Source organism: Amphibalanus amphitrite, unplaced genomic scaffold (assembly GCF_019059575.1).
Source record: "Amphibalanus amphitrite isolate SeventyFive unplaced genomic scaffold, NRLGWU_Aamphi_draft 000984F_arrow, whole genome shotgun sequence".
NCBI lineage: Eukaryota > Metazoa > Arthropoda > Thecostraca > Balanomorpha > Balanidae > Amphibalanus > Amphibalanus amphitrite.
Window position 1 is genome coordinate 112,583 of NW_024882478.1, and position 14,044 is coordinate 126,626.

Sequence of the window (14,044 nt, forward strand, 5' to 3'; positions counted from 1 at the left end):
CCGATCGCTTTGAAACTTTCAGCGATTGCTAAGAGCAATAGCATGTACAAAATGTATATCTCAGAATTTTGATATCAATGACCTAAGGTCAGGTCAATTTTGCGACCTCCCCATTATAAGTCAATGGGAGAAAATTGAAATGCGCCTCTATTGGACGAAAGACATTATAAACACTACCAAACACTGAATTACAAGTGGTTTAGACACACTGAACATGAAAATGGTGTCCATGACCCCTGTTTATGCCCTGAGGTCATCTTAGGTCACGAATGGTATCTAACAGTTTTTCGCAAATAACTTTTGATAGAGGCATGCTAGAGCGATGAAAACGCCTTAGATGTGCTCAGCTCGACGATACGGATCGACTGATATGCAACATGACCCTTTCCGGTCAGGTCATGACCTTGACCTGAGGTCAAATTTTCAAGTTGACCTTTCAAGGTCAAGTTATAGTTCATTCGATGCGTCTTGACGAGAGGAACACGATGCCGGTAAAAGTAAGCTCGTACAAGGCTTGGGTCAAAAGTTATTGCAGAAAAACTGTTTCCGAAAAAATCAGCTATTTTTGCAGTTTTTACCCCCTGCAGGCAAAACCGTTGACGTAAGGTCAAATCTTAGAGAATTACTCAGAAAGGGCGTTAATAGGGCTATCGAATGCGCTTTTCCGCGGCGCTGTAGCTCTATTGGTTCCCGAGTTATCCCAGCTAGCAATTTTGCTCCGGGCCCAAGCAGGCTCAAGTGCGGATTGCCCGAGATTTTAAGTCGGGCTAAAGTCGGCTAGGGCTTGGGCTAAAGTCGGCGTATGACACAAAAACGCCGACTAAAGCCCATGCTCTGCCGGAGGTATGCCCGCTCTGCGAGCTCCGGACAGCCGTAGTTTAGCCCTAGTTGAGCGACGATTGGCGTTAGCCCGATTTAAGCCCCAGCAGTGAATCCATTTATATAATGGAGGTTACTCTGGGCCCGAGCGGGCTAAACTACGGCAAGCCCACTCTGTGTGCCCTGTCTATCCCGACTTAAGCCATAGAAGTGAATGGGGTTTATACATTGCAAACTGCTGTGGCTTTGCTCGGGTTCGGCTCGAGTGACGGCTCCTGTTTTCTCAAGTCTCGACTTGACTTCATCTTGCTTTTACTCCACACTGGATCAAGCAGCAAGGAGCAGCCAATGCACTTTCAGCAGGTTGTGCGGTTACAATGCATATTCAAAATTGTTACGGTCACTCATATGCTCTGTCAACCGGTCATCGAGCATTGCGAAAGGAAAGTAGTGGTTGACTTTGATTGAATGTATATTTCAAACGACTACAGACACGTCAAATGAAACAAAAATACATGAAACAGTAGACTGCAAATTGCAGCAATAATATGGCATGAGTCGTGAAAAAGCGCCATCAAAACTACAAAACAATCATAAGGCCCGCTAGCCTCCCTCCCCGTTCATAATACTTAGTTGAACACCCAACCGAAAGCATAAAGTAAGGACAGCAAGTAATCGCTCATAAGACATAAAGCAATTAGCAAACAATCGTTTATAAGGAACTTCACTCTGGTGAATGGGAGCTTTGGAGGCGTCTAGCTCCTCCACACACACACATCTGCAGTAGATGGTCGGCCAGCTTTCGGCGCAGTTTCCATATGTACATAGGTGTACCTACTTAATTATAAGCAGGCAGTTTCCGCTAAACCACTGGGCGAGGGCGACTGCGGCGTCCACCCGGTCCTGGTTTGTATAACTTCAATTTTTGGAACCATTTGCTCTAATGGTACGTACCTGTAAAAGAGATTAATTGGTTTAATTTACATTGCATGTTTCCTTGAAAAATAACTTATTGTTGCATTTAGGACTGTAAAAGCACTTCTCATTGATCCGTATAAAATTTTCATTCGATTTTCAACGCGGACAGAGAGAGAATGAGCGTGCTCGGTTATAAGTAGATAAATATTTGTGTTTTGTATTTCATTTTCCTTGTTCAGAAGTGCTGGTATTTCACAAAGATATAAAGGCACGGAATGCGGCTTTTCTGAGCGAGGGTATACATAAGTCGCCAGGCTGAACAGCTATTCAGCTTCATGTTTGATGGTGTGAAATTCAGTCAAAATCATGACGTTTACATACGATCAAGCGCACCATTCAATACACTTACCTACCGTAAACTCCATGCCAGTCCACTTGATAAGAGCAGTGAGCACTATCCCTTCTTCGCGCTGTCACACGCGCCCAAACATCCACGGTATATAGAGAACTCAAACATCAACCACCAAATGCCCCAACACCGGTGTGTCGTTTCGTCGCACAGCGCGCAGACTGTCACAAACGCTGCACATGATTGGCGCAGAAGTGCGCATGCGCGTACAGCCGAACAAGTATGGCTAAGCTACGGCTTTACTCCAGTTAGCCGAAGGACACAGCCAGCTTGATCAGCCCGCGCTCCGCCCAAGTTAAGCCTGTTTTGGATGCGCAGGCAGATGTCGGGCTGAGCTACTGCTATCCGCACGTGGGCATAGCTGCGGCATGCCCCAGCTCAGCCCTAGTAAAAAATACATTGGTTTTGATCAAAGTGGGCAAACCCTAGCTAAGCCCAAGCTGCCCGACGTTTGCCACAGTTCAGCCCAAGCGAATTGCTGGCTGGGTATGCGTTGGCTTCTTGGAAATTGTCGACATTCGACCTGGAAATCGGCGAAATTTTGCCTTCAATGACCTCTTGTGACCTGACCTTTGACCTGACCAAAAAATTGACTGAAGTGATTTCGTCATTATTTTTGACGCTCTTTCGAACGCCGCCTTCCGCGTATCGCTACGTGGCTCAGGAGCCGAGTTACAAGGGGGGGGGGGGTGTTCAAACACCCCCCCCCCCCAGCAGGGCGTGGAAATCCAGGACCCCAGCCGGGCGCGGGTTAACCTGATTTTTGACACAACGCCCTCATTACAGTGTTCTGTCGGGCCTAGCGGCTAGCCTAACCGTCAGCCTTGAGCCTTGGACCCGGGTCGGACCCGGGTCTGGACCCGGACTGACGATGGCAAGCCCCATTGGTCATGATTTCTACAGACCCGAATCCCTCCGACCGAGTTCTAACCTCTTGGAAAGAAATAAATAATCCGAACAACGATAAACCGAACACATTTTTATCAAGCTTCCCACAGCCCGCCCGGGGCCGAGCCTGGGGCCTTCGATAAGAGAGTCGGCAGCGCGAGCCGCCAGTTATCCGACTGTCTTGAAGCCTTGAATGAGATTGAGGGAGTGATAGCGCACCCGACCCCCATGTATCCCGACTGTCCGCCCTTGATGAGGCTGCGACGACCCCACGGCGCTCAGGAACGCGAACCGGTTGCGGACCTCGCCGGGCGGCGGACCCGGCACTACGGCCACGGCGACCGCAGCGACATTCAGGCGACAGTAGTGACGCCTACTGGCGCCAGAGAGGCGGCGAATGGGCGTCCGGTCGCCGTCCAAGTGAGGCGCAAGAACACCAAAGGAAAGTAGTGTCCCAATAATCCGTCATTATTCTTAGTTAGTGGTATCTAAATCTTATTTCATTATATAATTCTATAAAATGTGTTTATCTTATTTCATGGATACACAACGAGCGTGATTTATTATGTCTGAAGGATATGTAAACAACCTTGAAATCTGCCAGGAGCAGGATCCTTGCAAGCGGCGCCCGGCGGCACGGTTCTGGAGAATTTGCGATGAGGTGATTGAGGATTCCCGAAATCCGGCTTGCTGGCGGATCTGGATAAAGCGTGGTACGTACCTCTGAGTGGGTGTGCTTCCGAATTACAAATACGCACTTCGCATGCTCAATGCTGTTATGCGCCGGCCTGCGCGGGCGCCGTCGATGGGCGCCTGTGCATGAGTCATAACCCAATGGCCGGGGAATGGCGTTAGCGGGAAGGCCGATGACTGAAGTGAGTAGTTACTCATCGTCGGTCGTCGGTGGAGAGCGGTGGCTCGGTGGATAGTTGTGGCGTGTTTGAGGTCTAGATAGTCTATTTTCGATGTGTCAGTAAGTGGGATATTTTTTCATTCAAACCAGGTGAGAATGTGTCAACTGCAAGGCTGAGGCTGCTCCAGCTCGAGAGTCCAACATTCAACAATTTCAGCTTGTGAAATGCAGCTTTCTTATATTTTTTAAATTTAATTAAGAACATCTTTGATATACCTACTACCTAGCACCATTATAATGCATATATTAAATGCACTTTGACTTTGTCCTGATATTTAGATAACATTATTACACCGAAATAGAAATGCTTATTTCCCAATTTGGGACATACCTACCTACCTCTATAAACATTAATATTTGAATTTTGAGGCCTACACCTACTTAAAATTTAACTCATTAATACTTAAAAAAAAAAAACTTAATATTTTGCAATTTCATTTGGGACATTCTGATAAATACATTTATGTTAACTTGCTCAAATCTTCAGTTGTCTAATGTCTTGAAGCAATCTAGAGTGAATGACCTGGAACAGGAAGTGTTGCAACAAAGGCACAGTAATGAGTGGCAAAAAAAAACTTATTTTTGCTGGTTTTTTCAAAGGTTCTGTTTTAACTTAGTACCTAAGTGTTTTACCTTGTGTGTGAAGTTGTATATTATTTGTACTTTCTCAAACTTTATTCTTGAGGACCATACTACAAGCTCAAAGATAGGTAAAGACATATGACTCTTGTTCTTTTCAGAACTCTTGAAGATATATGTGCCCTTGTGGCCTGCATGCTATCTGCACCTCCCTTCCCTTGGGCTATCACTAGTTTTGGAAGAAATATTCACATTACTGTTTTGTATGCCATGATAATTGATGATAACCATAATTTAAATGCTGTGTTTTGCACTGGCTTATAAATGTTTAGACCTGAACAAAGTGTTAAAGCTGATTACTCTAGCTGAGTTCATATGATGTCGCTCAAAATGCTTACAAATAGCTCCACAGGCTGTTTGAATGATTGCTCAGTGCTCTGAGTTCCCAGCATCATACTGCAGTAATTTGTTGACATGTCAATTAGTTTCTTTTTCATCACTAACCCCTGTAACATGCATCTGAGGTCTTTTGAAGCCTGAATTCTGAAATGTGTGTTTCCTGGCATATTGCATGCAATTTTTTATGGGAAAAGATGCAACACCAAATGAAATGGCCTTGCTGTATTAGGGAGTAGTGGACAAGCTGTTCTGCGACATGACCTTAGCTCATGTCATGACATCTTAGTCTTTAGTTGGTTTTTTGGGTCAGCAGCAATGTTCTGAATGCATTGTTTGATTGTTGCACTTTGACATTCTGTGGGAAGGGGACAGAAAGGAAGGTATTTGTAGGCGTGAGTTGTCAGGTCAGCATTAATATGCTGATAGCCAATGGTGTATGCAAGAGGACCTTAGGTATCCCAGGGTATAAGAGAGCCCTATTAGACCAACAATAGACACCTTTAGGCATAAAGGAGCCACTGTTAGACTTCAGAGGACCCTGTGAGGACAATAGAGGGTCCTTTTAGGGGAACAGAGGATCCTCTGAGACCAGTCAAAGGCCTTCTGACACCTGAGGCCAATAGAGTGCAGTGAGATCAATAGATGGGCAAGGGCCCTTTGAGACCAACAGAGAGCAATTGTTAGAGCATGAGGAACCCTATGAGGCCAAATTAGGGTCCTACAATCTCTGAGGTCTACAGAGGGGACTGATAACTGATAAGTGATAGCCCTATTGAAACCTGATGCCCACAAAGGGCCCTGGGAAGTCTGAAGCAAGCAGAAGCTCCTCTGTAACTGACAGAGAGACTTTTATGAAATCAGGCAACCCTATTAGCCTAAGAAAATGCCCCATGAGGCCAAACTGGACCCTGAGACCAACTGAGAACACTGAGGACAAATGTGGATTCTCTGAGGTCAACTGAGGGACCTCTGATGCCAGCAGAGAGCCCTCAGAGACCAACATAGATCAGCAGCGAGCCCTCAGAGACCGACATTAGGTTGGTCTTATCCCTGAGGCCAACAGAGGTCCCTGAAGCCAACAGAGGTCCCTGAAGCCAACAGAGGTCCCTGAGGCCAACAAAGGGCCCTGAGACTATCTAAGAGACCCTTTTAGGTCAACAGATTACCGTGGGGCTAGCAGAGAACCTCTGAGGGCCCTATGCAAGCTTGAGAACCCTCGGTTGAACCCTCAGCCACAGGGCGAGCTCTGAAGACCCTCAGTTGGTGGTCTCAGACTTGAGCCATCTGTTTGCTTTAGAGGACCATCTGATGACCCCATAAGGGCTGCTGTTACCTTACCAGAAAACAACCACTTTACACATCTGCATGCTCCTTACAAGTTCCATACAAAGACACTGTTCAAGAGTTTTGTTGTCTTCAGTGACTTTCAGGTACGTTTTTATTGTGCTTTGTTTTGATATGTTCTTCTTTTTCAGTGAATCTGTTCAGGGGACAGTATGTCTAGCTTGAATAGCTTATTCACATTCACCAGTCCAGCAGTCAAAAAGCTGCTAGGCTGGAAACAAGGCGACGAGGAAGAAAAATGGGCAGAGAAGGCAGTGGATGCACTCGTGAAGAAGCTGAAGAAGACGAAAGGAGCTCTTGAGGACCTGGAGAATGCGCTCAGCTCCCCAGGGCAGCGCACCAAGTGTGTCACCATCCCGCGGAGCCTGGATGGGCGACTACAGGTGAGAAATTCGGCCGAACATAATTGAGCTGTGGTTTGAATGTGGTGGCAATTTTAATCTTCAGCTGGGTATTATTTAGTGTTGTTGTAGGTATACGACCTGTGATTTGCTTATTTTTTGTGGTCTTATCAACACATACATTAAATTTAAATGACTCTGAGGACATTTTATTTTAGTAGGGGATGGGGATATTTTATTGCATATTTTGCGACTTTGTGTTCACGTCTTCCACTCCGTTGTCGACAGGTCTCGCACCGCAAGGGCCTGCCGCACGTCATCTACTGCCGTGTGTGGCGCTGGCCCGATCTCCAGTCGCACCACGAGCTAAAGCCCGTCGAGGACTGCGCCTACCCATTTAACGCCAAACAGAAGGACGTCTGCATCAACCCGTACCACTACCGGCGCGTGGAGAGCCCTGGTGAGTGGTACGGTCCGTTTGACCAGCGGCACGCGCCGGCAGCGGTCGGAGCGCTATTTTCGGGCCGGCCAGTTCCGGTGACGCATGTCCGTGTTTTCGACCCGCCCCCCGTCCCGCCCCGGTCGTTCCGTGCCGTTTCTATGGATTACCTGCGCCGTGGAGGGCGCGCTGGGTCGATCGGCTGCACGGCGACCCTTCCGGTCGCGTGCTGACGCGTGTGTCATCGGTAGCTACTCGCCTTGACGTAAAATACTCCGAATTCATTCGTGCCCAACTGCGTTCCTTTGCTTCACTTAGGTACTCTGTCACGTTTTGCTCAGCTTTGAAACTTCCTTTTTTACCTTCTGGGGTCCAGTATGCTAGTTGAACATCAGTTGAGCGTTCTGTGTTAGTTTTTTTTTAACAGAATCTGCTTTGTGCCAAAACTGTTTTGCAGGTCCGATTTTTTTTTTTTGCAGCACGACGATCGAACCTGATTATGGACACGTTGACTTCGTCGTGAAGTTCTCGTATGAAACCTAAAAACCAGAAAATAGCCCGAATTATTGAAAGCCATTGTCATTGCTTTTTTCAATTGTTCATCGTTTTTCATTGATATGGATGTCCGTTCTGAGCCCCACCGCCATGTTTGTCACAAAGATTTATCTGTTTTTGACGTAGAATAGCACCAAAACCGTATTTTCTACCTCACGCCTTCGTGAATCAATTCATTTATTCATCGGGAGATGAATTTCCATTTCTGGTAATCTGGTATGGAGGACGTGGGCCAGTTTTTTCAAGTCCAAACCTGAACACCTCACTTATTGGCTCGTTTTCATTGTCAATTTTATCAGTTTATTTTCAATCATTCGATCAATTTTAATCGTCATCAAAATCCCATCTCATATGACCATACTATTCCACGCCGCTGTATCTACTATCTGATTATTGTGCGTCTGTCTCCGTGTATGGCCGTGCGGCCTCGCAAAATTTCAATCTGCCTCTGTCTCTCTGCATATTGATTTCCACGCTCCAGACCTGACGTAGCGCTGTCTGGTATTTGGCGTCCGCTGCCAGATCATTTCCCCATTTGCCCTCGCGTTCCTAGCTCGCCTAAAATCACAAATCAATCAATGTCATCAAGGAGTAATTCATGTGGACCCTTTAATCGTTTCCGCAGTGCAGTCTGATGGTGCCTATCTCTCATTCTCTGACCTGCCCGCCTCTCGTACAGTGCTGCCACCGGTGCTGGTGCCCCGTCACAGCGAGTTCGCGCCGGGACACTCGATGCTCTCATTCCCGTCTCCGGGCGGGCCGCTCCAGCAGCAGGCTGAGCCCATAATGCCGCACAACGTGAGCTTCAGCGGCCAGGGATTCAGTCAGCCGGGCTCGCCGCCGCACGGCGCGCCGTCGCCGCTCTCATCAATACCGTGAGTACGACATAGGGTGGTGGTCTGCATGTGGTCCGAGGGGGCGATAAAGGCTAGCGTGGCTTGTTGAGGCATTCATTGAGAGGATTCGGTCTGTTGACATTGTATGACCAGCTGGTCTGTGGGAGCAGACGGTCGACGGATGTATGTCCGTTTTGATATGCAGTCGCTTTGCAAGTCTACTCCAAAGCGTCTGGTTTCTGGGCCAGAGAACTAGCAGTTGCCCATATATCTGGCCGTCGCTTGATACTTTGTATCATGTATTCGGTCGGTGTTTCACCAGATCAGCTCAACTCTGGGATCCCCCAGAACGGTTCTTCCGTATTCTGTGCTGCTTAGACCATGCCTAAGATCGATGGGGGTCTTAGATTCAGACGGCCAGTCATCATCTCTCACTTTCTTGCACCAGACAATCTCCAGTGATTTTTATAATGCTTTATATTTCTAGGTTGCTGGGTTGTGCCTTATAGATAACCCAAGGTATCTACTTTGCTGGGAATATTACTGTGTTGGTTTTGTGAACAAAATTATCCCAGTAATCGACTCGCTCTTAGACTAAAATAATATGTGTACTGACTCCTCTTCCTCCCGAGGTCTGTAATTTTATGACACTCCTGCCGTCCCCAGTTCTATTTACTGACGCTCTCCGTCCCCGTGCCCCAGGTCGGTGGGCTCGCCCGGCTCGGTGTCGTCCGACCCGCAGTCTCCGTTCAGCCTGCAGGCCGGCACTCCACCGCCCGCCTACAGCCAGGAGGAGCCGCCGCCGCCCGCGCCCTCCACCGCCGGCGCCGACACCTCCAACCGTATGGACACGAGCACCGGCGGCGGCGCCCTGGTCACCGGCGACGTGCAGCCCATCACATTCCAGGTGCGATGTCGAGAGTGACGGGGAGGGGATGAAAAGGGATAGTGAACTTTCGCTTACCCCACCCTAAATGTCTCAAAATAGGGCTAGGCCGACAACCCTTATCTGCTGACATTTGACAACATCTGTATTCGGTCTTGGTCAAGATGGCTTATTTTGCTGTATCACATTTTGTTTGTCCGCTTAAAAGCTAACTGAATCGGCCACCGCTCAGCCGGTGTAGCGGTCTGGAGCTCTGCCTTTCCGCTGGTGTAGTAGCTCGGACCGGCTCCCCGTCCGCCGGGTATCGGGTGCACGCTTCCGGCGGTGGGCAGTAACGGCCAGACGCTCACAGCTGCAGTTTGTCTGGCCGAGCCATGTGCACCGTGTTCTCAGAAGATGAACCCCGGCCCGCGGACCTAATCAGCTGTCCCTTCCGCGAGCGTGGTAGTAGCCATTGCAGGGCGTAGTGTGTCTCCGTTCCTTTGCGTTCTGGAGTCGTCACTACGCAATTTGAACTGCAAACATTGCTTTTTGCTGATCAGCCTGAAACGTGCAAAATATGAAATGTGTTTATCATGACAATTTTAAACTTACTTTATGGGAATGTTTATCAGTATGATTTATTCTGCCGATAAGGCAATGAAATAAACTCGTAGCTATGTTATCAGCTATGTTGTCTGATACACTACCAGTATAACGCCTTTTGGGGCGATTAACGGAGCGAGCGAGAGGGTGAGCCTTGCACGTGCGAAATTTCGAGGGGGTACCTCCAGCTGACTTGTGCACGGCACCCTACTAACCGGTCTCTAGCGATGTGCCAAATTTGAGCACAATCGGTCCAGCCGTTCTCGAGATCTGGAAGCGGCACCCTGCACGTGCGCACGTGCAAAATGGGTCCCAACTGACTTTTGCACGGCACCCTACTAACCGGTCCTTAGCCATGTACCAAATTTGAGCGCCATCGGTCCAGCCGTTCTCGAGATCTGGAATCGACCCCTGCACGTGCGCACGTGCAGCAGCACCCCAACTCTGGCACATGGATATGCATTGCCTAGTGAGTGCCTACCTACATGCCAACTTTCAGCGCAATCGGCCCAGTAGTTACCGAGATATTGCAACAATTACAAAAGTGACACCTCTTCGTTTTGCACGTGGCACGTGCATAAGGGGTCACCCACATGCATCGGGAATAGTCCAATACTTGGTAGAAGGAATGAAGCTACCCTACAAAAATTACCGCGTGTAAATCGGTCAAGTGGTTGCTGAGATATAAGCCTCGCAAAAGCGTGACCACGGCCGGCCGGCCGGCCGGCCGGCCGGCCGGCCGCTCATACTCAGAAATTTCCGTTAATCTAAGGAAAGACTACGCTCGCTTCGCTCGCTCCGTAATCAGTCGACAGCCGTCAAAAGCTGGTCAGTTACACACGACACACGTGATCCGTATTGACCGGTCAATATTTGCGGTCTGCCAGTGACGCTGACTGTGGTCCGTCGATCCGTTTGCAGGAGCCGCAGTGCTGGGCCAGCATCGCCTACTACGAGCTCAACAACCGCGTGGGAGAGGTGTTCCACGCGTCGGTTCACTCGGTGGTAGTAGACGGATTCACCGATCCCAACCACAAGTCGGACCGCTTCTGCCTGGGCCAGCTGTCCAACGTCAACCGCAACTCGACCATCGAGAGCACCCGCAAACACATCGGAAAAGGTGAGTTATAACTCCACCCGCAAACACATCAGAAAAGGTGAGAGTTCAGAGCACCTGCAAACACATCGGAAAATGTGAGAGTAACGGCAGCGCACATATGAAAAGGTGAGAATTGAGAGCACCCTCAAACACATCGGGAAAGGTCAGGATGAGAATGGAGAGCACCCGCAGACACATCGGAAAGGTGAAACTTAACCACCGGGAGCACCCGCAAACATATAAGCGAAGGTGAGAAACGCCACAACACTATCGGGAGCACCCATAATCGCCTCGGAGAGTTGACCGATAAATGACCTGCAAAGATGCGTAGCTCCAATTTATTGCTCTTGTTGAGGAAATGAAATCCTCTGTCCACATGCCAGTTGTTTTATGAGCACTAGACAGTAGACATCAGTCGGTGGTTTGACTGTTGACACCGTCCTTCTCTCCAGGTGTGCACCTGTACTACGTGGGCGGCGAGGTGTACGCCGAGTGTCTCTCGGACTCGGCCATATTCGTGCAGTCGCGCAACTGCAACCACCACCACGGCTTCCACCCCTCCACAGTCTGTAAAATACCGGCCGGCTGCAGTCTCAAGATCTTCAACAACCAGGAGTTCGCGCAGCTGCTCTCACAGAGCGTCAACCATGGCTACGAGGCCGTCTTCGAGCTCACCAAAATGTGCACCATCAGGTGAGACTGCGAAGAACACGATCTGAGCTATATGCTATCGGTTGTGGAAAAAAGCGCTCATTCCAGCCCTCTAAGCGGCGTCATTTCTCAAATGGCCTCAGTTTAATTCCCCTTCTCCGGACTCCGGGTTTTCAATTTTATTAAAGCGGCAATTTAACAGCCATTTGCATCGTTCACATGGGACGATCTCGTTCATCACTTCTATTGGCGGGTGGCGATCACTCTTCACTCACCCCAACCGTCTCCCAGTGTTCTAAAATTGGATTTTGGTTGGGTGTGACGATGAGGAAGAAAAAAAAACGGGATGAGAAAAGGAAGTAAATAACCATATAACATTTTGTTTTAAAAGGATGCAACACCATTTTTAACGCTAATTGATGAAGCGGGGTTTCATGTCAGGATCTTTACAGGATCTAAAAGAAAAGGATGTGGACTGCCATGTCATGCCACCTGGCTGTTCGAATGCACGATTTTTTTCGAAGATGAAGTAATGCGATTTTTTCTTATTTTGGGGTGGAAATATTTTCCCCATTAGGTGTGATTTCCCACCCAAAATTCTGAAAAATGGAACACTGCCGTCTCCTCCCGGTGTGATCGCTTCTCGCTTACTTTCTCCTGGTGGTCTTCCCGCCCACTAAGTGGCCCGAATCTCCCCTTTCCGACAGGATGTCGTTCGTGAAGGGCTGGGGCGCCGAGTACCACCGTCAGGACGTCACCTCGACACCCTGCTGGATCGAGATCCACCTGCACGGCCCGCTTCAGTGGCTGGACAAGGTGCTCACACAAATGGGATCGCCGCGCAACGCTATCTCCAGCGTGTCGTGAGCGCCGGCGGCCGCCGCGCGCACTACGATCTCATCCGGCCGCCGACAGAGGGCGACACGTCCGGCGACTCCCCATGTTTTGTGCCTTTCATAGTTGGTTTGCTGGCACGCCGGCGCAGCGATAATCGAGGCAATAGCGCTTGTTCGGTGTTTGGTGGATGATGGCTGACTGGGCCGGTGCCTGGCTGGGTCGCGAGGAGCCCCCGTGGAGGAGGGGTCGTGAGATCACCTGTGCCATTTCAGACTGGTGGGCCAAGCCCCTGGGCCATATCACAGCGAGCTGGCGGACGGACAGACGCCAGGCGGGCAGCGCTTAGTGGCCCGCAGACCCGTGCAAATCGTAGACAATCATTGATCTGGTGCAAATAGCTATGTGGACGGTCGGCGCGATCCCGTCCCGACTCGAGCGTGTATCGTGCGTGCCTGCTTTTCACCTGACTGTAGTTGTTTTGTATATACTCGACTGGCGCGAGCGGAGATTGCTGCCGAGTAGTGGTTCGGTTAGGAGTCCCGGGGTTACAATTTTTCACGGCCGCCGCCCCGTGCGCGGTGCCACGCTTCGGTCAGAGATTGTGTGTCTGTGTGCCAGTGTGCGCCGCGTGACGTCGCCTAGCCGGTGAGAATATGCCATCAGACGGACCTACAAACCGATTCGCGCATGGAGAACGACGCGACTGGGGGCTCCGCACGCTACAGCCCGCTGGGAAGCTCGATTAGTACATTTTACCCCTCCAGGGAGTTCTATACGTTTTTACCCATCTGGGAGACTCGATTTGTTGCACCCAGCTGGGTAGTTGGGGGTAAAATGGACACTTGAGCTCGAACTCTTGTGTTGCTTATCATGTCGAGACTCGAGTGCCCGGACTCGCCGTTACTCGCTTAGTGCGTGTTTGGGAGCGCGGCTGTAGCTGTGAGGGTGTGCACGCGACTGGCGCCCCTCCCATCCGACTATGCTTTGCACCAATACACTTTTATACGTCTTTTCTGAGCGGCTGTGCCACGGCCCGGTAACAATCGCGATGCTCGTCTGACGACAAATACAAACATCGAATCGGTCAGTATCGTTTGGCCGTCCTGCGACCTGTTGCAGCCGGCTTTAGGGCTAGCGTGCGACTCATGACGTCAGATCGTCTACACGCTATCTTTCACTTACCCTCGCAGGCCCTCAGGCCCCTTGACACAGTCAGTGTCAGCAGGTTGGGGGCTAACAGTATCATCTACCTCAGCCTGGTCTCTATCAATCACTAGCCACTGTATGACAATGATAGCGTATCGTGCCCAAGAATGCAGATTCCCATCCACGGTCAAACGACTGCAATAACTACCTTGTTCCGTACTTGTGCCCGACTCACGCCCGTCCCACTTCACAGTCCCTTCCACAGACTCTCCCCCCCCCCCCCCCCCGAGATCTGACTGCGTCGTCCATGCGTCCATAGACACGGTGTGACGCTAATGTTCAGGAAAGAGGCAGTGAAATCCCGTCTCCAGAAAAGTGACCGCCATATGCCGCCGCGCAC

General features: G+C 49.8%; 1 protein-coding gene across 3 annotated transcripts; it reads left to right on the forward strand.

Annotated features, from left to right (window-relative positions):
- The first annotated feature begins 3,431 nt into the window (after positions 1-3,431).
- Positions 3,432-13,510, forward strand: LOC122368861 (protein mothers against dpp-like). Of its 3 annotated transcripts, none has more exons than XM_043343135.1 (8): positions 3,432-3,747; positions 6,401-6,652; positions 6,899-7,070; positions 8,284-8,479; positions 9,143-9,347; positions 10,833-11,031; positions 11,463-11,703; positions 12,369-13,510. In XM_043343135.1, the coding sequence occupies exons 2-8, from the start codon at positions 6,422-6,424 to the stop codon at positions 12,526-12,528; spliced, it is 1,404 nt and encodes a 467-aa protein (XP_043199070.1). In that variant the 5' UTR covers positions 3,432-3,747; positions 6,401-6,421; the 3' UTR covers positions 12,529-13,510. The 3 variants fall into 3 exon arrangements, with proteins under 3 accessions (XP_043199070.1, XP_043199071.1, XP_043199072.1); XM_043343136.1 differs by having other exon boundaries at positions 3,579-4,037; XM_043343137.1 differs by having other exon boundaries at positions 3,579-3,909.
- Positions 13,511-14,044: the final 534 nt, after the last annotated feature.